General features: G+C 42.7%; 2 protein-coding genes across 4 annotated transcripts in view; one reads left to right on the top strand and one right to left on the bottom strand.

The window, feature by feature from the left end:
- Positions 1-1,900: 1,900 nt before the first annotated feature.
- Positions 1,901-16,118, bottom strand: ZC4H2 (zinc finger C4H2-type containing). 2 transcript variants are annotated; one of them, XM_030229054.2, is made up of 5 exons: positions 15,990-16,118; positions 9,951-10,122; positions 8,530-8,702; positions 7,259-7,421; positions 1,901-6,148 (listed from the first exon to the last, which is right to left on the bottom strand). In XM_030229054.2, the coding sequence occupies exons 1-5, from the start codon at positions 16,031-16,033 to the stop codon at positions 6,035-6,037; spliced, it is 666 nt and encodes a 221-aa protein (XP_030084914.1). In that variant the 5' UTR covers positions 16,034-16,118; the 3' UTR covers positions 1,901-6,034. The 2 variants fall into 2 exon arrangements, with proteins under 2 accessions (XP_030084914.1, XP_009088642.1); XM_009090394.4 differs by lacking the exon at positions 15,990-16,118 and adding an exon at positions 12,659-12,901.
- ZC3H12B (zinc finger CCCH-type containing 12B) overlaps positions 15,760-25,516 on the top strand; it is a 22,139-nt gene continuing 12,382 nt past the window's right edge. The window contains exon 1 of one of the 2 annotated variants that reach the window (XM_030229052.2): positions 15,760-16,047. The gene's annotated coding sequence lies outside the window, so the exon portion shown is untranslated. Of the gene's footprint in view, positions 16,048-16,539; positions 16,800-25,516 lie in introns of those variants that run through there. The other variant, XM_009090395.4, reaches the window with a different exon arrangement.

The raw sequence follows: 25,516 nt of genomic DNA, 5'->3' as shown, positions 1-25,516 counted from the left end.
ACAACAGTGAGGGTGGGTCGAGAAATACTTGTAGAACTTCCAAGGGCTCTGGCCTTCATCCTTCCATCCTTCAACAGGCTCCCACCTTCCTTTATCTCACTTTGAAGGCCACTGGCAAGCCCAGTCTGAGGGACCTCGAGGTGGGAAGGCATGGCTCCTTTTTCCAGCTTGTGAAATGGGAACTCACTGGGATCTGCTGGCAGAGCCTGTGTGTGAGCTGCACGCTCTCTGCATGAGAGGTGCACCAGCTCCCCCAGCATCTTCAAGGCAGGCCTCAAGGCAGTGTTTCAATCTTCCAGGATCTACCTCTGCATGGCTCCTTTTCCTTTTCTTCTCACCAGATATGTGTGGTTAACGAGCTGGAACAGAGAGAAAACTAAAGCCCTTCTCCCATTCACATCCAGTACCTGTAATTAATGAGCAAAATAACTTCCCTCTTAGCAAGACATCAAGTAAAAAGACTCCCACCATTGCTCATTAATAAAATAAAACCTTATAATAAATCACAGCCTGTAAGATGTGTTACAGAGAATGTGTCTCAGCAGCTGTTTGGGGGAAGCACAGGCTGGTGTGACAGGTCAGTGTCCTGCTGCTGGTGACAGTCCCGTGTTTGGGTCCTGACTGCACAAGGTGTAGTGGGAGGGAGCAATTTCCATCCACTTAAGGGAGCAATGAGTCTCACCCTGCCATGTGTAATTGCAAAACTTTTACACAGTTGTTGTTCCTATCTGTGAAAATGTTATTATCGCTTTAAGAAGTTCCCCAGCCGCGGGGAATGAGAAAAGCAGTGATGATGTGACACACCGAATTCAAGCTGTGGAAAAAATCTCAGCTATGGCACTTCTCTATTTGAGTTTCTGTGTGTTGGGGGTTAGGTTTTTTCAGAGAATTTATTTGCGTTTGTTCTCAGGGAGATGGAAAATAGCGATCAAGAGACAAAAGACGAGCCCCTTGACATACCCTTGAAATGATTCTGGGGGAGAGGCGGGAGCGGGGTTCTTTTAACAGTTTCTGAACTGGGTCTTTGCCGGGTTCGGAGGGGAGGCTGGTGTGGGTTTGGGTGCTGGATTTCTGCTGCTCGGGGAGAACGCGGTGCGGCCGCGCTGCTCCCGGGAGCGGGCGGGCGGCGGGGCCGGCGGGAGGCGGCGGCCACGGCCAGCGCCGGCTCCGGCTCCAGTACCGGGGGCTCCCTCCGGCGGCAGCACTGAGCGTAGAAAGGGTAAATAGTGTACAAAGAAAGTATGCAAAGCGTAAGAAAGTGTACAAAGCGTACAAAGCCGCGGCGCTTGTCACCTCCCTGGGACGGTCACGTTTACATTTCTGGGCTGCAGCGCCGCTTTTGACGCGCAGGGGGCGCCAGCGAGGCGGCCGAGTGGCCGCGCAGGCGCATTCCGCGGGCTGTGACCTGCAGTACCGCGGGCTGTCACCAGGCGGCAGCAGCGACCCGAGAGCTGAGCCCTGCAGTGGCACAAGACCTGAACGCGCGCAGCTGCTCCTGCTGCCGGCGCAGAAATCGTATTTTCTCCCGCTTTCAAGCCCTTTATCGTTTCATTTGTATCATTTATATGTACAGAAGATGTATTTGTATTTTCAAGCCCCTATGTATCTGTATTTGTAGATATAAAGGGGCTTGAAAATGCAAGGACCAAACAAAAAACGTGACCCAGAGACATAGCTTAAAACCTGTTCTGCTATCTCCTTTTCCTTTCTGTTTTCTAAAGCTCATTTGAAGGGATCTTTCTTACCCCTATTTATTTCCATTAAGTTTCTATAAAGGTAAAACAGAATTGTGGCTAAGTGTATTCTGTAAAATCACAGAGCTGAGTTTTACCACCTGGGCTTCTTAGTAGCATAAGCATAAATAACAGATGTGAAAGTATTCTGCAGGAAGAAAGCATGACAAGGAACAAACATTTATTTAAAAGGACTGTACAGACAAATTAAACAAATTTCACACTGTTACTCCTATGAGGCACAGGAGTAAAATACTTAAAACACAGAAGCCAGTGAAAACACCAGATATTGCTAGAATACCTAAATACTAAAATGAAAATGTATGCTGGAGGAATTAAAAAACTGTAAAATAAAGGAATAAAGCACTTTTTATTTATTTAAAGTGCTAGTGAACTCTTAATTTCTTGAATGGTATGCTATTTAAAGTAACACATCGATGTCTATTCTTTCAAATTTAGATTATGTAAATTGAAGCCACTGTCAGGTTCAGTCAGGGTCCTGTTTATAAAGCTAAGGTTGAATTCAGGAAGTGCAAGTAGTTAAATTTGCTTTGCATTTTCTCTGTAATTAATAGTGTCCTTGGCACTAAAGTCTGGACAATTGATCCACCCCAGCTTGGGTATGAGAATTTCTATAGCAAAGCATTTAGATACAGTACAGTGCTTGCATCCTTTTACTTATGAGCTTAGGGTTGATAGCAGGGTGAAATTATTGGGATTTTGGTTTTTTTCTGTTTGGTTGCAGAACAACAGGACTATCCTTTGAGGCAAGTGATGAACAACCTGGAAACAATCTTTACCAAGAGAATCCAGTTATTTCGTTGTTACATTGATACCCTTTTAAAAACAGAACAACAAAGACAGGGTTAAACCAGACTTCAGTAATATAAAAGTCTCCTAAGCTTTGAGAAGGGTCTCATTGTGGCTACTCAGACAATTTGACCCAAATAAGAATAAATTTAAGTGAAGTGAAGAAGTATCCACAAAGACTTCAGATACAAACGAAGAAACCATTGTTGCTCCATGAAGCAAAAATGCAGCAGACTTGTGTTAAGAGCTGTACTTCAGACAGCTTCCTCTTCTGTCTGAATACCAAGAAATCAATATTTCATAATTATTCCTCCAGTCTCTTGAGAGAGTTGCCTGGGAGAAAAGAGCCTGGGGCTGTCACGAGAAGAGCTCTTCAGTTAAACTTCTGTGATTGTTCCGTGAGAGAAAAGGAAACTCTTTCCCTATGAGAGACACTGCTTCCCTCCCTGCCCCCACCCCCATGGTCCCCTAATACTTCATACATATTTTATCTCCTGAAATGGCTAGAATCATAGAATAGCTCAAGCATGAAGGGATCCATAAGGATCATCAGGTCCAACTACCTAGCATTAAACTGTGTGGCTAAAAGTGTCATCCAGGTGATGCTCAAACCCTGACAGGCTTGGTGCCTTGGCCACTTCCCTGGGTCACTGGGCCAGTGACCAACCACTCTCCCAGAGAAGAACCTTTTCCTGGTGTCCAGTCTGAACTTCCCTCAATGCAGCTTCATTCTATTTCCTCATATCCTGTTGCTGGTCATCAGAGGGGGATCAGCACCTCCTCCTCCCCTGGAGGAAGTTGTAGGCTGTGATAAGGGCACCCTTCAGCTCTCTTTTCTCCAAATTGAATAAGCCAAGTGTCCTCAGCTGCTCCTCAGAGATTTTGGCCTTGAGACCTTTTGCAGTCTTGGTCACACAGGTGACTCCAGAGCACTGTAATAGTCTGATGTCCTTCTTGCACTGAGGCATCCCAAGCTGCCCCCAGTGCTCAAGGCCCCACCAGTGCAGTGCAGAGTCAGTCAATCAGCTGGCAATGCTGTGCTGGATGTACCCCAGGCTGTGGTTGGCCCTTTTGGCAACCAGGGCACCCTGCTGACTTATCTCCAGTTACACTCACCCTCAGCAATGCATGCCATTCATATGGCAGGACTTTGTAAAGGATGTGAAAATTTGTAAATACTAGTACAATTGATGCAAACACAGTGTGTCATATTCACTTTTTTTAAAAAAAACCCAAACTCTAACCTTGTAAAACACAAGAGCACATGAGACTAGTTTAAAAAAGTAAAAGTACAAAACTGTTGTACTAAATTAGTAAATGGTGCATCCTTAAGTATACTTCAGTTCAGGGATCTCCCAAGAAAGAACGAACCTGGCAAAGTAACAATAAAGTGAGAATAACTATGACTAACCCTACCTATTTCAGAACTGTAAGTAGAAGTCTCTACAAATCAGTCCTCCTATTCACACTACTTCATTGCAGACCATTCACCCACTCCATTGTCACTACTTCTTAAATTTATGTACAACTACCATCAAAGTATGCTGCTGTCCTGTATGCACTCTGGGGAAGTCCACATACTGTCTTTTAACTCTGTGCAGTTTCCCTTCAACTCCATAGGAATTGCCCTGAACAGAGCACACAGCATGAGACCACTCTGACATTTGAAACAGTAAAATCCAGTATTTGTGCTACAAAACATGCATAACACACTATTGCCATTTGGAGCATGGGGACTATCTTCCATTATTGCTATCTCAGAGACCAAATCCCTGTAATTCACCTAGCAGAATCTTCACTTAATTTCAGAGGCAGGTGGTCCACATTGTATCTGCTGTTGACAGATGTTGATTTGACCATGTAACATTAAAATGGGGGAATATCTCCTGAGCCTGGCTTAAATTTTAGGACTATGTTTAGTAAATCACTCATGTACTTTGTGGCAGACTTAGGAAATTAATGGCAATGTATGTGATTTGGCCAGCAAAATTGCATCATGTGGATTTATTACAGTTGCCAGCATTTGGCAAAGTTCTTGGAGCAGAGACTTGGGGCTTCCCTGTTCTTCCTATCTAACAAGTCAAATTCCTAATATAACCACTCTAACATGATACTAGAGAGAAACCTGGGCTAAAGAGAGAAGAGTGTGAACAAGCAGCTCCTGCGTCTCAGAGTTAGTGAAAAGAATATTTAACACTTGAGATCAATTTAGGCAGAAAAGACGGTCACAGAACTGGGATTAGAGATGAGTAAATTTCAAGTGCCAGTTCTGTGAGTGGATCATTGCCATCCTCCCCGTTGCAAGAACTGTTGTTAAATTGCATGAAACAAAGGGAAGACATACAGGGAGTGATTTAATCTAGATGCTTTAGTCAGGGATCTTTTGGCAAACAGGGAACAAGAAAACAAACTGGCCTGAAGTAAAGCTTACTTGAAAATGACCTATTAAAAGACAGAAAAATAATAAGTTTTGGTTGAGGGAAGACAATGACCCCAAAGCTCGTTGGTTCTGGTGAAATACATAATTTTTAGTTGACACTGTCCCTCATGCATGTTCCTGAACTTTCCTAGGCTCCAGTGGAGGATATGTCTGCCAGATTTTGGCTGTAGAAACCAGGAACAGAAGACATGCAGAATGGCTGATGTGCAGTCTGTGCACACAGAGATCTGGGATATATCATGCATGTTTCCTAGAGAACCACAGTGCATTGGTCAGCCATAAAGCTTAGGAGGACCACTAATAGAGTTCACTTCAGTCTTGTTCTCAAGTCAGTCAGTCTTTTGACTCCTGAAAATAATGCTAAGATGCTAAAGCATGACAGATTACATCACTTTTAGAAATTCATACACAGCCAGCACCTTTTCAAGTTTCAAGTCAAGTCTGAGGGAATGGTACAATCAGCTTCAATAAATCAAAACCCATGTGTGTCCTTAATGCACTGATATTCTGTATAACAAATCTCCTTTTCCCTGAACATTTCCTGATTAAAAAGAGTTCCACTGGATACCCAAACCTACTCAGTCTTACGAGATTGAGAACAAATTGTTCTTCAGTGAGACAAACAGACAGTCTGCTATTTCAACACTTCAAATAGTCTCCTGTTATCAGGAGAAAACAGAATAATCTTTTAGTAACATCTGTTTTTTAAAAAGAAAACATAAAAGCATTTGTGGTAATCACATTTGGTCAATAGAAATAGCCTGACATTTAGGATACTTGCACAAATAATTCCAGTTTGTTTAGGAGTACAAAAGATAATGGAGCAATTGAAATGTTAAACTGTAGCACCAGTAATATTTACTTTTCTAAAACCAAATCCTAAAGACTGGAAGGAACTTAGAGCAGGACCATTGTGCTTACATTGCATTTAAATAGAAAACAATGAGACAGTCATACTTGAGTCTGCAATTCAGCAAAGTCTGGGCAAATTTGCCATTCTACTGGAAGAGTACTGGGACAGGTCACACAGCTTGTCACAATCTTCTGGATTTCATTCATCCTGTTTCCTCTTGGGCTTTTTGGGGTTCCGCGATCGGCTCTTGGCTTTGCAGAGGGGACAGATGGGCGCGTTCCGGTGGATTTGCTGGTGACACGACAAACACGCCTGAAATGCAATTGCAGCCTCTGGTTACAAACACCAAAGTGGCCTTGGTACACAGGTACTGAGCTCCAATACAGACAAAAACAAGGCTCCTTGCCTGCAAAGGCAGACTGCTGCTGCATTCTACACAATCTAGGTTATGTGGATTATTCTATACAATCTAGGTTATGTGGATTATAATTTCAGGCTTACTGAAAAACAGAGCATCTCATTGAATTAAAACTACATTTCTGCAGACACGTGGCTCATACATGTATCAGTATCTTTAAAGTCTATTTTGTGTTAAAGGTTAGAGTGATATTTTAAAGGTGTTTACCTGCCTAATAGCTCACTGAGTCAGAGAAGTTACAGTGATGGCCGACTGCAGTGTCACAGAATTGAAGGCAGGAGCAGAGGATTGGATGAATTCCACATATTTAACACAAGGTACAGAACTCTGCCCTTTTGCTCCAGACTAAGCCCTGTAATTTATGTTTGGCTGAAGCCTATTACTTGCAGAAAGGCCTTCAATTGCCTAACTACAGATAGCAAGTATATTACTTTGAGGTGTACCTACATCAGTTAGCCTTCTTAGTGATTCTGGAACCTGGGTGGGAGGAATACCCCTATGTAACTACTTAACTCCTCTCTACGTAAGGGGCTGAGTAAAACTGTCACTGAAGTGCCTGTGGTTATGTTAGATATTACTCTTGAAGATCCCAAGTGCAGAAGCAATCACTTTTCCTGGTAATTTACTCCATTGATAATTTCCCTCATAAAATACTTTCATTGCTTTTACTATGACTCTGTATGGCATTAACTTAGAGCTATTATTTCTTTTGCCAAGATTTTTTTCTCTTTCTTACATGCCTTGCTCCCATGTGAAACACAAGAGGAGTGGGAATTGCCTACATCTCTACTGAGGATGACTCTAAAATCCTAAAAGATTCTTATCCTTAACCCTTGATGACTGGTGCTACTACTTTAGTCTACTGCTTGCTCTTGTTTTGAACCACTGCAAGGAAAACCGCAATCAGGACACGTAATTTTTCCTTTTCACAAACATCAATCACCTTCTAAACATAATGCATTCCAGTGACAAAAGAGAAAACCCAGCACATTCCATCTCCTGACCTTCATTGGAGGTGGCTGCTGTCTGAAAGTTGCTGTCTGTCTGGTATCTTGCTTCCTGGCCACCTGCAGCTGTTGGGCAGCTGCTGCAGCTGCAGCCAGAGACTCTGGGATGGGAGGCTCCTGTGGTTCTGTCTGCCATTCTGCTTTCTGCTTTTCAAAGTAGCTAGACAAAAGAATGACAAACAAAAAAAATGTAACCACCTTCTGCAGTATTTCATTAGTCTGTAAAGGATATTTGGTGTTAAAATACAGTGGATCACATTTCACTATCAAGTTCCTCCACTAAAGTCAAACTGCCAAATTGACTAGTTCACAAATAGAATATGTGGTGTTTCCTTCTGCATTTCTACACTCCAGCCAGATTCCAAACTGGATGTAAATCTAGTAAGATCAAAAATAGACAACATGTATAGAAGAAAAATAGGCAACAGCTTCAGATGCACCTCTGTCAAACAGTTTTTCTATTTTATTCAGTCAAAATTAATAACTTTTGTACACAACAGATTAATTAACAGATCAATACCTTCTTTGTAGTGTCAAGGTGTTTGGAATGTAAAACAACATTTCTATAGAAATACAAAGGAAATCTTGAAACCTGTGGGCATATGTAAACTATATTAATTTTGCTGGGCAATAAGAGCAACACATGCTTATTAAAACATCCCTTGCATTTAATGGACTGCTAAACACAGGAATTGTTCTTTGAATAGTAGCTAATTCTGCCACTCTGCCCTGCCTAAGTTATATGTAAAAATGAGTCTGTGATTTATTATCCAAATCCATTTCACATCTCAGGGAAACTTGTTGATAGTCACAAGGTATTTGGCTAATAGCCACTGCCATGTGCAGACAGCAAAAAGTAAAACTCTGACTAGGAGCAGCACAACCCAGCTGAAGAACACCTGGTTTGTATCCCTCTTGTGTATTGCCTCCTACTATTGCTTGCTAAAGAAGTAATTGTCAGGGAAAATTAAAAATGTAGAAAAAGCAACATATAGCATAAAACCTAGAAGGCCAGCAACCACCCTTGAATGTTTGCATATGGTATGTGGGGTTTGCAGCTTGGAATAACCTAAATTTAACCTGGAACAAATTCAGACTGAATGTTATCAAACATATGTCCTCCACATCCCTTTTTTGTTAACTTCTGTTTTTCATGCTTACCTCTTGGGTTGGTTTTTTTCCACCTACCGACAAAATTAAGATGAGAAAATGACCAGTAGAATTGAAAGAAAGCATAAAACCAGATAATGTTTGCTTTGGAGACTTACTCAAGGGACAGTTTCTCTTCCTCCTCACATAGGTCTGGCAGCCTCTGCAGGCCCAGGGTCATTCTCAAGGCATCCACGTGCTCCTTGAGGGGCTTGTACTCCTCGTGGAGCCGGCGAGTCGATTCCAAGAGCTTGTTCAGGTCATTCTCAGACTGCTTGATAGTGTTCTCCATCTGAAACAGCAGGTTGGGCATGTTTTTAAAGAGCTGTTCCCCTCTGACTGAGCAACAGATTGTATCAGAAAGAGGAGATTTTTCTCACTCAAGTGGCATGAGATTTGAGACAATGCAACTAAAGCAAAGACTTAAGGTATTGGGAGGATGAAAATTGGGCAAAGGAGAAGCAACAGGAAGTGACATATGAGATGCATTTTCATTTTAAAAACGTGCACTCAACCTATAGGACCTTCTGAACAACAGAAAAAGCAGAGACAGGCTACAAATAAAGTTGGCAAGTGAGGAGCTATGGAAGACTCTCAAGAGACATCAAGAAAGAGCTTAAAGTAGCATAAACTACTTTTCTGTGTTTCTAAGATACCTGAACACTGACTGGCAGAAGTTAACAAACAAGCTAAGAAAGGTTTCTGCTTCCCTTACTGCAGCGAGTGGGAAAAGCAGCAGAGAAAAAGACAATCTGACTGCACAAAGAGAGGAGGATGAAAGAGAGGCTGAGTTTATGCAGCTGGACAGGGGAGCAGACATTTGAAGCCATAAATAAATGCAGTCTGCACATCCAGTATGTAGCTTGTAATTTTTCACCTGTTGGAGCTTTTTTCTTCCAGTGTAACACAGGTACCTTCAGAGCTAAAAAACCCTAATAGGGTTAGGGCTAGGAAGTGCCCTAACATGACATAAAAAATGTATTTTAAAATATATTCCCTATTCAGCCCCTCTGGCTAATCTTCCCTGTTTATAAATTGTTTTTTCTCTTATTTGTATTAATTCTCTTCAGGCTGGTGTTTCTTGATGTTTGGTGATTCCAGTCTGGGATGAAAGTTAGCTCTTACCATGAACTTAATAAACACTATGTATTTTCTCAAAATCTCCTAGTCCCACCTAGCTGACAAAGTTTCTGTTTCTGGGTGCTAAATGAGAAAAGACTAACAGGAAGAAATGTTTTCTATGGACAGCTGGAGTGGTATCACTGTGGCTACTGGCCACGGTAGGCTTGGTTACCTTATCTATCCTCTCAGTGCAACAGCTTATTATGCCAGCATTATAAAATATCCTGTCCTACAAAGGAAAAAACCAATTATCCTGAGGTATATTTACTTTGCACTCTGTGGGATCCTAGGATGGTGTTGTGAAGTGCACATTATTGCACCAGTGATGCTTCACTCATGTGCACAGTTCCACAAGCTGGGGGATGATTCATATGCAGCTGTGTGTTAGTCAGAGTGTCTGAGCTGGGCTGGCACTTACCACGTTAATGTCAGCGTGGATCAGCCTCAGTTCCTCCACATGAGCCATCTTCTCCTGCAGCAGCAGGTCCATTTCCTGCTTATATTCTTTCAGGTGCCTCTCCTCAGACTCCAGGGCTTCAAATTCTGCTTTCAGTCTTGCCTTTATTTTTTCCATCTGCAAAGTCTTGTTCCTGAATCCCAGTGATAATTAAAAAGATAGAGAGACAACAGTAAGTCACTGACACATATTTTTGTGAGGTGTCAGTTTATATGGGATTAGATTGATGAAAGAAGGCAATAGCAGCAACAGACAAAAGTGAGACTAAATGAGTCTGAGAGAAGGTGAGGTACAAGGAGAATACTGAATTCTAATGCCAGCTCTTTTGCTGAGCTTTTCAGTGGTAAGAGAATCCTTGTACTGAATTATGAAAATAATAGAATGTTGTCAAGTTTTAACAGAGCATGACAGAAAGCAGGGTCAGTCACTTGGACAGTTAATTATGGCTACATATTCCAAGTATCATAGCTAGTAACGTGACCTGGGTTCTTCCCTCTCTCCCTTCAGGAGTTTATAAAGCTGCAAGAGATAAAAACAGTGCCATATAAAACTTCTACATACAATATGTATTCAGAAGCAGGTGGTTTGGCAGGGATAATATGAATGAAGGAGATTTAAAACAGAACAATTGCAAAATTTCTGTTTCCTCTCTTGTATTTATGACATGTATCTGCATCTCTCATTTACTCATAAGAGTAAATTCACTCTTATTCTCATTTATCTCCTCCCAGTCAGAACACTGAGTCTTTACATATTTACCTAATTTTATGAGTGGGTTATTACTGTGGAAGTATTTAAATAAGCATGCATATAAATAAGCATGTGCATATATGCTTGGATTGTGGGCACCCAATGGGTTTACTGAAAGAAGTATTCACTTGACTACAAATTATATGTATTTATCTAAAGATACAGATATGAATATAGAGATCAGATTCCAGATTCAAAATCAGATTCCCACATCCCTTCAAAACCCAGCTAAGCTGTATCATGATACATGACAGAGATCAACCACACAAATGAGCAAGTTCTTTGATTTTCTTAATGAAGACTTCTTTCCCCTCTGTCTGTAGAATACATGAAATGCAGATTAAAATAAAGTCTGCTGAATCTATCAAAGGTGAATCTTTAAACATAAGGAAATCTCATGTTTATTTTGAAGGAAATTCTTCACAGAATGCAAGCTTCGAATGAGTATATAGGTTTATTTGATCAGATTTTGTTAAAGGTAGCTCAAAATGGACATCAATGTTACAAGTAGGACTGGCTTTTTAACACTGATTTTTTAAATTTAAAATACACTCAAGTAACTTGTTTGATACTTCACTGTACGCTGAAGCTAAACATCACCTTTGCTCTACCTTATACCACAATAGCAAAAATCCATCAAAAATCCAGTGCAGTTAATATATCCCTTTGAAGGTGTGACCAGAAAACTGAATGCATTGTAAATTTCCAAATACAGGATACCACTCTCACTGAAAAATTAAAGGGTTACAGTAATTGGACCACACACTGCAGTAGGCCATACTTAGATCTGTGTTCTAAGACATAGCCTGTGTACCAGTTGAGGACAAAATCAGGCCTAATGCTGGAAATCAGTGCCCCAAACCAAGGAGTGAAAAAGCCCTGTCTAAAGTTATGGAAAACGCCCCCGATGCAGGACCGTGCCTGGCTTTTTATGAGCCCCCTCTCCCACAGCATCCTGCAGCTCACCCTATAAAGGACGCTGCACTCAAATCCCCGGGGCTGTGCACGGCATGAACCGCGGGCCGAGGCAGCTCGGCCCTTGTGGCAGGAGGGCACGGATGAAAAAGCCCCGGTGTGCCCGGTGTGTCCCCATCCCCGGTGAGTCCCTATCCCCGGTGTGTCCTTATCCCCGGTGTGTCCCCATCCCCGGGCCGCGGCCGAAGGAGCAGGCAGGGACATCTCGGCCGGGCTCCCTCGGTGGCTCCCCGCCTTTGGCCGAAGGGGAGGGAGGGCAGGGACGGAGAAGCGGCTGCGGCTCAGCCGCTCCCCTCTCATCCCGCACGGATCCACCGCTCCCCGGAGGGCCCTGCCCTACCGCCGCCCTCCGTGGGGGACGGACGGATGGATAGACGGATGGACAGATGGCTGTCCCGCAGCCCGTGGGGCTCTGCCGGTGCCGGCAGCGCTGCCCAGCCCTGTCCTGCCCGAGGGCACGTCCGCCCTCGGATTTGGGTGTCAGACTCTGCCTTCCTTGCATCCCCGCTTCCTTCTCAGCCCGACAAGGCTCCCGCCCGGGAGTAAGTGGGGCAAAATAACACATTCAGAGCCTCATGAAGACGAAGTGCTAATTCAAACGACTTAAAAACAAACAAACAAGCAAGCAAACAAACAGTGAAACCCCTCCGGAGCCGCGGCTCGGTCCTTCCCCCCGCGCACTCCTCCTTCTCTGCTATCACTCAGGGCTGCGCTCTGCAAATGCACGACCATTAGCGCCCTTCGCTACGCATTCCAGTGGCGATTCCCAGCAGCAGATGCTCCCTCCCTGCTTAGAAAAATGTATTTTGAGCTCTCGTCGTGAAGCCAGCGGTAGTTTTCTTTCCCTCAGTAGCACAATAGCTACTTTCGGATCGATGCAACTCCTCCGCTCCCCCGAGCAAAAAGCTGCTTCATGTAACCGATGGGGCACAAAGCAAACATACCTGATCTCCTTGATGCTCTCGAGTTTGCACATTATTTCTTGCTCATCTGCCATGCTTTTTACTCCCAATTTACACCTCCCGTGAAACGTGCAAAATGCCCCGGGGAAAAAAAACAAAAACGAAACCAAACCAAAACAAAAAACCCCATACAATAGACACAATGTAGTCACCCCCTGCTCGCATATGGGCTCTGAGCCTGTGCGGCAGACTCTAGTGGGAGCTGTGGGACTTCGAGTCCGGGCTCCTATTGCTGCCCAGGCAGAGAGCTGCAAAACGACTACAACACCCACAAGGCAGAGCAAAACTCGCCTGCCCTTCTTCCTGCAACTACATTTTAAACCAATTTGTCACACCTCATTATGCCAGAGGTTGTTAGGAGTGCAGAAAGAGCAGGAGGCTTCCTTCTGAGATCTGTGCAATGTTTAGCGTTTCGTTAAAATATGCACTAAAAGACTGTCGATGGGTTCATGATTTTGATTAAAAGCTTTGACAAACAGGGATGCTGTAGGCATTACTACTACAATGCTGTTTTCTCCTGGATGCTCTGAGTTTTCTACTGAATGTTCTAATTGCTCACCAAATCCAATCTTTGCAATTTTCTGGAACTGATAATGAATCAGCAGCATTTGTGAATAGAAGAGGTTTTGTGAATAGATGTTTTATTTACTTTTTCCATTATTTAAGGACTTTTCCCTATATTGTTGTGTTCTTCAAATAAAGGAAAAGGTAGATGAAGGAAAACAGTGATAGCACCAGCATCCTCTTCATCATGCTACAGCTTTTGTAAAGAAATTAGAACATAAAAGGTCTTATCCTCATGTAATCTGAGTCAATTGCAAACTCTCGCTGCCTTAAAAATTGAAGATTGTAGGATTGAGCCCTAAGTGAGCTGTGTGCTCAAAGGGGGCAGGCTTCTTCGATGCATGATTTAAATAGATGAACTAATTGGTTTGAGGGGGTAGAAGACAAGTCAGCCAGTGAATCTTGTTGCTAAGACAGTGAGGGAGTGAGAGCAGGCAGGGTGAGGACAGGAGGGAGAGAAGGAAAATGCCCTCAAACAGGAGTGATGAGAATCCCAGCCTACTTTTGCACTGCCTATCCTATTTTTGATTCCTGTTTTTACAGGCTAATCTAAAAGGTTGAGGGCTGAAAACGAAAATGCAAGTTCAACTTGTTCCTTTACTCTGCTTTGAATGACACTAAGAAAACCACTTCACAAACTGTTGGAAATGAGTTGGAAGTTCTTAGGAAGTAAACCCACCCACAAGCCTTAGCAGATATTTTTCCTCTCCATGTTTTAAAAAAGGAGAGAAAATATTACATTTTCACATTTCAAAGCACTTCGAAATGGTCAAAAAGTTTGACACTTGTAGTCCCTTGGTAGCATTCAACTTGTGCTTCATGGCTTTGGTCAAGTGTTTTAATGTCTGTGTTTCAATTTTCTCCTAGACAAGTGGTTCTGACAGTTCTTTATATGATCTGAAACCACCACACTGGTATTATTTATTCTGGTGCTATTTATAAACTTTGATAAATTTGGGGATGCAAATAATGAACAGTTTTTCCCAGCATGTGGACTGGATTTTTTCAAAGAAAGCTAAGGTACTTAGGACTAAATTGACACTGAAAAAATACTTCAGCCGATCCTGAAAAATTCAACCTTCTTGTTGTTGTTCAATCCTTTTTAAACGAAAAGCTAACAGGCAAATAGATTTCAAAACAAGTTGCTGTATTATGCAGAATGAAACCAAGGCTAAAATACTCCCCTACTTCATTGAGCACAGGACTGAATCTTTGTGCAAAAATCCCGAACTGCTCACATCTAACAGTCTAACATCAGTCCATACACTTTAGCATTGGGACAACAAATCTAGTTCAGAACAATTCCAACTGGAAGAATTTTTTTTTCTCCCTAGATAATTATCCCAGCTACAGCAATTAATTGAAAGTCTGGATGTAGTGATGCAATGTAGGACCCTTATAACTGAACTATTAAATATTAATATTCTAACTGCATTTTTTAAAAAGTGCAACATGTTTTATGAAATAGCATTTAAAGAAATATCACTGATTTTTTCCTATGAGTGGGTCACCCCAATTGCACTGTCCATTTCATATGTTAAGGGAAAGCTGGTATTGGTTTCAGAGTGCTTTGGGAAGCTGGAGGTACAGCAACACTGAAACCGATAGAAGCAACTGCATGCTAGCCCTGAGATCTTCAAAGTATCTAGTCCTTAAATATCAATGTTTTACGCAAAGCCTAAAGTATTTGTAAATTTTATTAATCCTGTGCTGGAGCATCCTACCTGGGTAAAGGTTTAAGTGCCCGCATATATTACTCTTGGGCCATCCCAAAGGTATGCCTAAATATACCTGCATTTGGTCATGCCCTTTATTTCATCCTCCAACCCCGTGACCTGCAAAACTGGGAGAACACGATATTGCAACAAACCGCCTGGCGCCCACCTGCCCTCCCTGAGTCGCCTCCTGCTGTTTCAGAGGGGATCGGATGGCCGGAGGGGACAGCGCCAGGGGAACATCTCCCTTTTCCCATTCCCTTCCGGAGCCCGACCATACAGCCACCTCGTGGCTCGGTCCCGCGATTCCCCAGCGGTCAGCCGGTGGTGCCCGTGCCCGTTCCCTGTCCCCATTCCCCTTCCCCGCTCCCGTCCCCATTACCGTTCCCTGTCCCCGTTCCCATTCCCGTTCCCCGCTCCCGTTCCCATTCCCGTTCCCTGTCCCCATTCCCGTTCCCGTCCCCATTCCCATTCCCCGTTTCCGGTCCCCATTCCCGTTTCCGTTCCCATTCCCTGCTCCCGTTCGCCGTCCCCATTCCCGTTCCCCTTCCCGTTCCTCATTCCCGTTCCTCATTCCCGTTCCCCGTTCCCGTTCCCATTCCCGTCCCCCATCCCCGTTCCCGCCTGCAGCGCCCCCTGCCGTCAGGAGGAGGAGGAGGGGAGGCCGACGCGCGCCGCCGCGTGAGAGGCTACGCGTGCGCTGGCGTCGGGAGCGCGCAGGGCGCCGCGCGGAGCTGCGCGCCTGCGGCAGCGGGGGCGCGCGCGTTGCCGGGCGACGGCGGCCGGGCGGCGGCGGCGCTGGCCCGGTGCGGCGCGGGCGGCGATGAGGCGGCGGCAGCGGCCCCCGCGCTCCCGTCGGCGCTGAACTCCGCGCCCGCACTTCCCCCATCCCTCCCCATCCCGTCCCGTCCTGGCTCTGCTCCTCCACGCCCCCTCATCTCCCCTTGCTCCGGCCAGCCCTTCCCCCTCCATGCGGCGGGAGCGGCCGGAGTGGGGCCCGTGCCGCGGCCGCGCCGAGCCCCGCCGTCCTTCACCTCTTCGCCGCCAGATCCCGCAGGGAGCCGCGGACGGTGTCCATAGCGACAGCAGCGGGTGAGGCCCCGGCCGGGGGCGGGGGTGCCGAGGGCGGCTCGGAGCGGGGGGAGCGGCGGAGCCCGGCGGAGAGCTCCCCTCCCCCGGGGTCCGCGCAGCGGGGGGAGCGGGGCTGCGGGGCGCCCCCTGCCGCTCGTCGGGCGCGGCCCGGGCTCGGCGGCAGCCGCGGCGCGGCCTTGGGCCGCCGTCCGACCGCGCTCCGCTACCGGACACAGCGCGGGCAGCGCCGCTGCCCGAGGGTGCTCCCGTCGCTGCCCGGGGGTGCTCCCGCCGCCCTTCGCGCACCGGGAGCGGCGGCCGCCTGGTGTGGCGCGTCCCTCCCCGCTGCCCTTGGTCGCTGCCGCCTGCCCCGCAGTAGCCGCACGCTGGGCGAGGGGACGCGAGGCCTTGGCGGGGACCCATCGCAGCATCCTCGCCCAGCCTGCGGCAGCGCGCTCTGAGCCCGCCGGCTGCTGTGGCCGGGCAGGTGGAGCGGCCTGGGCAGTGGGGTACGGAACCGGGAAATTCTTCGTCATTTAGTCATTGAAAGCTCCAAGGAGAGATTGCAAAGGCTGCGTTAGCACGCTGTTTGAGAAGGTGTTCCGTGTCTGAACAAAAGAACAATGCAGGAAACTTGCATTAACGAAGAAAGGTGGTGAAATAAGGAAATTACTTTTGTAGAGGATACCTGATGATTGCAACTTGCATCCTTCCATTTTGCTTTATAATGCAACTGTAAATAAGGAACTGCTCACTCATGCAGTATTCTTGAGGTTTGAGATACTTTTTAAATTGGTTTATTTGATAATGTTATGTTTCATAGGTGTCTGCTTTTCTAATTGTCATGAAATCATTTGGAAATTATATTTCACAGGAGGTGTTTACTTCACAAGCTACCAAAACAGTAAAATTGAAGCAAAAGCTATATTTTGTCTTCTGACAGATGTGAATCTGAATTATTTGGGTTTATTGAGATATGCCTGATACTGTTTTACTTCTTTTGTTTTAGTCTTGCAATGTGTTGCAGTGATTAGCATGTGTTGCCATAAATGGGAAGTAAGAATAGGAGGCATATTAAAATGCTGGTCATTTATGAACTTCCATTATGCAGATCACTAGTTCTGAGTGCTTGGGAATATGCAGTATTCCAGGTCCATCTGATTTCTTATGCTTGGTATGTTTGTTTATTGAAATAGAAGAGCCTGTCAAGTAGTATTTTTTGTATAGGAAGGATTCTTTGTTGATAAGATATATCTTTTGCTTGCCAAATGCTGTAACTGAACTATGGCATGTAGGACTGGAAGGTATATTTCACATATTTGGCTAATGCTACTGATAAAATTATTTTTGCTTCTTAATGGAAAAATGGGTTAGTGGGATTTTCAAGGTCATCTTCAAATATAGAGTAATTTAGCTGCCTTTGGAATATGTCATTTCTTCTCCAATGTCACATGTTTTCAGTATATCAGTCCTGTCACTGTTGACATTTTCTGGATCTGTTTGCCTTCTAAAATAGTCTAATGTTTAGCAAGTTTTAATAGAAGCAATCCATGAAGCTTCCTAAGTCAATTTCATTGGAATGATTGCAAGAAAAGGTATTTTAAAAAAAGAAAACCTAACTGCTAAATCTAAACCTAACCCAAATTCACTGTTTGGAAAGAATGACAAGAAAAAGGTTAAGATGGATGAAGGGATCCCAGTTACACTTTATATGCTGATGAACTAGTAAGAAAGTAAATTCTTACTGCCAACAGCTATAAATTAGGTAAGTTCTGGCTTTCTGTTCTTTGATCTTTCTGGAAGCCTTTCCCAATGCAAATGATTCTGTTGTAGACATCTGCTAGTTTTGACTTTCCTAGCCACTCTACAGTTTGCAACTGAAATGTTATTTTGTTAAACACTTATAATTCCACTATAAATCTGTGAATAGTAGAAGTAAAACAAATTACTTCTATCACTTGCCCTTTTTTACTGTTTGAATCAAGAGCAGAAGCACTGGGGCTTTTTGGGAATAAGGAAGGCAGCATCTAAGTTCAGGTATTAAAGTAGGGCTCAGAAAGATGAAGAAAAGCAATTTATAAATCTGGAAGAAGTTCCCAGGTGTTTCCACATTTGAAATTTGTTTGAGATATTGATTTGTCCAGCTCATAATGCAAAGAAAAAAAAAATTTAAAAACCCAAATGTCCGTAATGCTACACATGCCTGAGAATGCTGTCCTTGTTTGCATCATGGAATCTGCTGGGCATAATGGGCCTAGCCATGTTTTCATCGCTGCACAACTATATACTTTTAAATATATCAACTTTTTTTGCATGTAATTTTAAAGTAAAAGGCTATTTTTTTAATATATTGTAAATGAAAAGCTTGTTTGAGCCATAATAGTGGTATTTTTAAAATGCTTTGCCATCTGTTAATGTGGGGTTTTTTAGTTTCCTGTGAACTGTCCCTTTTTGTTGATAAGCTATATTTTATATGATATGTTCATGGTATCACAGATATTTCATCTGGAGATAAGAATACCATGACCACCTTTACAGATCCAGGCTGTCTGGTGCCATGATATATAGAATTACATTAGATATATTTCAGAGTTAGGAAACACATTTGCAAGTGCAGAGCTAAGCAGTAAAACATCTCCTGAGATGTAGTTTCATTCTTCTGAGGTGACCAATTTATTCATGAGACTGGCCATAATAGGAAAAAATCTTCATTAGCTGGCACTTTTAATTCAAATATATATGTTCTATGTTTAAATAAGTACTTCAGCTAAGTATCTTTGACTTGTAAAGGTAGCTATTGTAATTTTCTTTCATGGGTTATTTTTGACATGGCTTGCTAGAAAGCAGATTGATTCACCATGTCAAAATAAAACCTAGGCTTTACATCATTTGTTGTAGGCCTTTGCTAGAATTTCATTAGGAAATCATTGTACAGTAGAACTAAAGTGTTTTACAAATCCCAGCACAGGCTAAGGTGCTTGTTTGTTACACAGTCAGAATTTAAAAGCCCCTTTCTGCCTTTGTTCCATCTGGAGAGAGATCCTCATCAAGATTAATATCTGTTCTCATTAGCTGACACAACTTCTTGTTTTAATTGAATGCTGTAACAGGGGCAGGATATCAACATTAGCTTAAAGCCAAAGGCTTAGACTCGTGTGTTTAGTGAGGATATCCACAAGAAGTATGCACTCCTTTATTGAGCCACAGACCCCTCAGCCAAATCAAATAAAGTCAAAACTAAGTCTGACAATTTCAACCTAAGACCACGTGCTATTGCCCCCCTGAGGCAGTGTTTTTTCTTTTTTTGTAAGATCAAAAACTGGTTTCCAGCTCTTTGCCAAGTCTCTGCCTTTTCTGATTTCTAGGTTTAAATACATTGATTTAAAATACAAACAATAATGCCACCCCCTAAAACAAAATAATCCATCACACCAGAAAACCTTCCTCCCTCAGGTCTTGTACATAGGTAGATCTCTCTTTAGAAAGGGAGTGATGAAGCTGCTGGAGCATAGGGATTGCCATTTTCATTTTCAAAAGCAGAGTGGTAGGCTTTTTAAGGTCTTGTCTTGATGACGGCTTTCCAGCTTCTTCACCTTGGAAATGAGCAGTGTTGCCATCATATTAATAAAGGAATCTTAGCAAAAAAGAATTAGTTTGTCTTGGACTTCCTTCAGGAGATCACTTAGTCCAACACCATGCTTGTTGCTATCTTAATTAGCCATGTGCTGACTTTGTTTTTGCAAAAGCAAGGTAACGGGAGTGAAAATATGAAGTCACAAGATGCCTTCAAGCTCTCCTTGCTGCTTTCCATAAAGGTACTGATTGATACTTACTGAGTGAGGTGTCTTTCTCTGCTTCTGACTTTTTTTTTTTTTTTTTTTTTTTTTTTGGTAGTTTCTAAAGTGATTTTTTTCAATTTATCAGAAAGCTTCTGTACTAACAGGTGAATCCCTCCTGCCTCTTTTTGATGACATAGCATGTGAGGGTCCATCCTGTATATTGAGCTCTTTAGAAACAACACCCTTTGTTTTTCAGGTTTCTCAGAGACTGCTTTTGGATGAGAACTTTGGTTAAAGGAACATTTGGTTTAGTCTGCCAGAGTAGTATTCTAAATATTCAATTACAAATTGAATTGGTGTAAGTTAAGATGCATCACATCCTTGATGTGTCTTTGACTTAGCTGCAATCTCAACTTTTTTTTTTCCCTTCACGGAGCAATAATGAGTCATTTATATCTGCAGAGTAGGTAGCACCAAATGGCCTCCTATCAGAATGTGGATTAGGAGAACTAGTGTATTCCTTTGGTCATAGATCCAAATAAATCATCTCAGTTTAAAGGAACTGCCCACAAATAAGCTTTAGGAGTTACATGTCTGCTCTCATTTTATGTCATGTTGTCAGCTGTGTAAATATTGCCTTAGGAGGAACAGCAGATCTTTTGGGTAGCAATAATCCTAGCTGTAGCTCCTTAAGATTATTAGAAAGGGAAAATTGGTGGGGAAAAGGTACTATAAATAATTGTTAGAACACCTGGTTTTAAATGTGTGTTTACTGTTTAATTATTTCCTTTTTTTTCCTATCTTAGGAAATAATGATGAAATACCTAATGCAATAGTAATACTCCACAGAAGGCCTGTACTTTATACTTGTCTTGTGCTCAGCACTACCTGTTCTTTCTAGATTGGGTTAACTCCAAACAGGAATAATGTAATTTAGGAAAGAACTAAAATGCTGCTTCCTTTGTTTAGAATTCCAGCTTTGTCCATCCTGTCCCTTTGAATTCATACTTATGAGTATGACAAAATTAATGAAGTTTGAGGCAAGGTGCTTAAGTTTTATAATGCTTTTGCATTTCTCTTCACACTGGATTTGTAGTTCACAGAATTATGGGATATACTGAGTTCGAAGGAAGCTACAAGGATCATCAGAGTCCAGCTCTTGGCCCTTCACCCCAGGAATCCCACCTCGTGCCTGAGAGCATTGTCCCAAGGCTCCTTGAGCTCTGAGGCTTGGCACCATGCCCACTGCACTGGAAGCCTGTTCCAGTGCCCAGCCACCCTCAGGGGGAAGAACTTCTTAATATCCTACCTGAACTTCCCCTGTTGACTCCTTCACAAGCAATTTCAGGGTCTCTATGTGATATGCTGGACTGCTTGCTTTTGTGTATATTCCAATACGTGTATCAGTGATCACTGAAAGTATTTGCTGAAGTAAATTTGAATTACCTCAAACATTGAGGGGTTGCTGTAGTTTTTTAGAACAATTTTTCAGTTTAACAAAACTTCGCCATATGCTAAGAGTGCAGTAAAAATGGATACTTACCTACCAAGTTCTCTGTTCTATGGTGTTGTTGCTGTCATGTGGTTTGAGTTAAATCGTGTAATCATGAAAACAAAATGACTTCTTGGCAAGTTTAGATTTGGTAAAAGCTGTAGATTTGGGCCAAAGGATTAATCACATATTTTCACAGCAAAGAAAACATAGTTTTATTTAATGTTCCAAATCTACTGTGACCCTGGTATTTCATATATTTTATTTTGGGTTTTCAGAAATAGCCATGATTTCTCCAATTTACAACTAATCAAAATGCTTGTTCTCATTTCCCTGGTGTCTGTTGGTAGGTTTATGTTTTTCTGTTCCTGGCATTTGCCAAAAGTTCTCTAGGTTAATTTCTGAACTCTTTATAAAAGGTGCCACAGATGTTTAGTCATACTCTTGTCAATCTTGCAGGACAAACACCTAGCGTTTGTGATGTACAAATCTACAGTTTGAACAGAGCTAGAAAAGTAAAATGAAAATTTGAGCACCTTCTTTGAGTTTTTTTTCTGATGCAGCCAAGTGCTCTGCTTTTCTATTTAATTTCTTGCTTGTTATTGGGAGGTTGAGCATAATAACATAGTAACTCAGTACAATTTCTGCTGAGCGGAATGAGGAAGTTTTCATCAAGGTCAGCCAAAAAAAAAAAAAAATCTAAATTTGAAACGTATGGCAACTCAGTTGCAAATATGGGATCTTCTTAGGGTTTTTGCATTGGATTTTTTTTAAGTCGTGATCACTAGAAATGCAGTATTTAATCTAATTTTCCTGAAATAAAAAGACCATTAAAAGGCAGAGTTGTGCTTATTACTTTTCACAGTCAGGAAAGTAATGACTGGCTCTTGAATCTAATTCAGCTGTCTTATCATTGCTGAAGGATGCTGTTACTCCCTGATTCCTGTTCAGTAATCCAGCCAAACACCAATAACTTGAATTCAGCAGTGTTGAAAAGGAAAGTGAGAAACTTAGGTCCTTAGGGTGGTACTTGCACAATTACTTTTTTGCATGACAATGCATACATATTTTTGTCTGTCATGATTGTTCTTTCTTGCCTTTGTGTTGCAGGATGTTGTTCCCCTTTGCACAGCTGCAATTATTTTTTTGAGGTGCACTGAAAGCTTGATCTGTGTTTAAGAAACAAAGAAATTCCTCTCTCAAAAAATTCCCACCCAATCACTTTTCCAGCTGTCATGATGAGCCCATCAGCTTCTTCATAATCTAGGGAGAGTCAGGAACAAGTAGGTTCTAGTTAATTAGGTGTTTTGGTGAAGAGTCCATGGCAAGATTTCATGGATCTAGTTTTTCATATCCACTAAATTATATTCTCATGATGTTTGAAACTGTTTGATCTGCTAACTCAGGGGCTTACTTTATTTATTTTATTTATTTACTTTAATTTGCGGTACCCTGCATTTCCATAGTTCTCAAACAGCATCCCTAACTTTCTTAAACTGAGCCAGCTGTGGTAAAAGGATTTCAGGAACAGTAGGCTAAAGCTAGGTGAGGAAGGAGAACTACCAAACTTTTAAGTGTTTGCAGCATTTGGGAAGCAAGAGCTCTATTTCACTTTTCTTAACTGATCCATGAAATTTATTGAGTGATACACTAATATAATTAGAATTTACATGTATGTGTATATATGGTTATATCTATCAATCTTTATTTATTTGTGTGTGCCTAGGGAGGGTTTTTTCCATCACTGTTCAGTGTAGACAAGAACTACAATACAAATTGTAGATCAGAAAGGTAAAGCCTAGTGATATTTCTGAAGTAATTTCCAGTTCTATATATTCTGATTTATGAATTCCTGAAATTCAGCCCTCTCTGCACAACTGAACTTGGATTCCTACTATTACAAGTGTTCCATCAGCATTTGTCAAGGAAGAACATCCCCTTCAGGGCTGGGTGATGGTAACAATTACATTTATCTTAACTGGTGAGTCAACACTGAAAATCTTCCTTTGTCCTTTGCCTCTGTAATGGAAGAGTGCTAAGTCACATTCCTTATTGTTCTTCTCCAAAGATGGTTAAAGGAGGGGGAGAGACAGATGGAGAAACAGAAATGGCAAAATTTTTTTTCTTTTAAAAAACTTTATCTGAATTGACTCAGAAAATAGGAAGCTTCTAAATAAAATTTGTTACTAATCATAGCTAGCAGGCTATTTTTCAATTGCTGTTTCAATATTAATTTTAAGGGCAAGGTGTTCACTGCTGGTGTAAGTTGATAGTACTTCAGATTTAATGTATATTAGTGTTTTATTTTAGAGGAGCCATAATAAGTAGAAAAAGTAAAATATTGTTCTTGACATTGTACTGAGTTTCACTTGATAAAAGACTATACAGTATTAGGCCCTTGATTTGTGTAAATTTAAGGTTTCTCTGTTCATCAAAATGACAGTGTTGAGACTTCCCAGGAATGTGTTGAGACTGACATTGCATAGTAAGATAAGAAAAAAAAAATCAATTAAACTGAATCAAAATGCTGTCATTTATATGGTTCTAATTATCAAGGGACTGAAAAGCCTGATCTGCCATTTTAACACTTCTGTTAAAAATGCTGCTTGACTTAGCACAAATTCTGTGAATGCTACTATACATGTCTCTAAATGTTTAAGTGAGCTGTGGATGCGTGCTCAGATCTTTCTTTAGACTATGTCTAATTTATTAGATTTAGAAGTACAAGAACTATTTGAACATGTATTCATTTTAAGCATCTTAAAATTAAAGTATTCCTTTGGCAAATAGAAACTGATAATTCACCCAGCGTTTTTCTAATTCATATTTTAAAGACTGGAAGGAAGGTTCTCATTTCTCTTTCACCTCTGGCACTAACAGCCCTTTCAGTATCTTGGCTCAGTTTCCATTCTAAGGTATTTGTTAACACAGGACTCTTCTCACTTATAGGCTGGTGTAAGGGAGCCTGATAAACAACTTTTTGGACTTTTTGGTGTTTCCCTTTTGAGTGCTTAACAGCACAAAGAGCGCTCGCTGCCCGCCGCCGGGCCCGGGGACAGACGCGCAGTGCGGGCACACCCGCCCGGGGGCCGTGTCGCTGCTCACAGCGGCCCTCGGGTCTCTAAAACAAAACTCGTTATTGCGGAAACTACGATGAAGTTATTCCTGCCTATAAAGGTGACAGAAATTAGTTTCCTTGAGGGACTCAACTCTGCCTTTTCCCCCGATTCGATGCGGCCCAGGGGCTGAGGCTCCCGCCGCAGATTTCACGGTCCCGGTTCCCCGGGAGCGGTGCTAGCCGGGCCGTGGCTGCGCCCCAGCGGCTCCCCACGCCGGAGCAGGTTCCCCGGGACCGCTCCCCCGCCCCATCTCCTGCATATCACTGGGGCAATGGCAGGAGTCACCTGGGCTCTGTCAGAGCCGCTGCTCTCCTCCGTCCGCTCGCGGAGCCGTTCCGCGAGTCCGGGTAAAGGCAGTGCCATAAGGGACGAAAAGAAGCTGTTCAGTCCATTGTTTTACCTGAATGTCTGTTGGTCCTGCTGAAATGAACAGGCTTTGAATAGAGTACTTCTAGCACCAGCTCGAAATAGTCATTGGCATTTGAATAGTGACTGTTGAATAATTTGCAAGTGTTTTCAGTACTTTATTACCGTGCAGATATTTTCTTTCTGTTTTAATACCATCAAAGTTGAAGACATGCTTTCAGTTTGGCCCCTTGTAAGCAAAATAGACATGACTTTGTCTGACTCTTTTTTCTGAATCACATTATCAGTTCTACTAGTTGCTCGTGACTGTGCTGAAAGAGGTGTTTAGGAGGGAAACTTGTTTTGTTGCTTAGCAGCGAGCATCACGAGAATTAAAATTTTAAAGCTGCAGTGTCTGTCTTTCTGTAATAGCTTTAAATTAGATATTTGTAATAGCTTGCTTTCCTTTAAGTGTGTGTTCATAATTGGCTGTCTTTGGGGGGGAATGTAACTGTGCTGTCAGGGTGACACCCATCACCATGAGCTTGGGGCTGCCTGGGCCATCTCACAGACAGAGGGAGTGTGGGACACAGTGGGGGATGCGAGGAAAAAGTGTTCTGTGATTGCTTATGGCTTGGACAGTCTGGGGAGGCATCAAAGGCATTGTGAGGGTTGGGGGGAGAATAGAAGTTTCAAGATGATAAGTTTAACAAAAGCCAAATTTTTGTGACATTGTGCTTAGAGAGATGACAGCT

The sequence above is a fragment of the Serinus canaria genome, chromosome 4A (genome assembly GCF_022539315.1).
Source record: "Serinus canaria isolate serCan28SL12 chromosome 4A, serCan2020, whole genome shotgun sequence".
NCBI classification, from domain to species: Eukaryota; Metazoa; Chordata; class Aves; order Passeriformes; family Fringillidae; genus Serinus; species Serinus canaria.
Note: the sequence above shows the minus strand (reverse complement) of the source record. Positions and strands in the feature narration are given on the sequence as shown.

What these genes read in the sequence shown, in the direction of transcription:
- ZC4H2 (XM_009090394.4), bottom strand. Translation starts at nt 12,711, where the DNA reads ATGGCAGATGAGCAAGAAATAATGTGCAAACTCGAGAGCATCAAGGAG. An exon ending in GAGAGCATCAAGGAGATCAG is followed by an intron (nt 10,123 to 12,658) that starts GTATGTTTGCTT and finishes ACTGGGATTCAG; the next exon opens with GAACAAGACTTTGCAGATGG. An exon ending in AGCAGCCACCTCCAATGAAG is followed by an intron (nt 6,149 to 7,258) that starts GTCAGGAGATGG and finishes ATTGCATTTCAG; the next exon opens with GCGTGTTTGTCGTGTCACCA.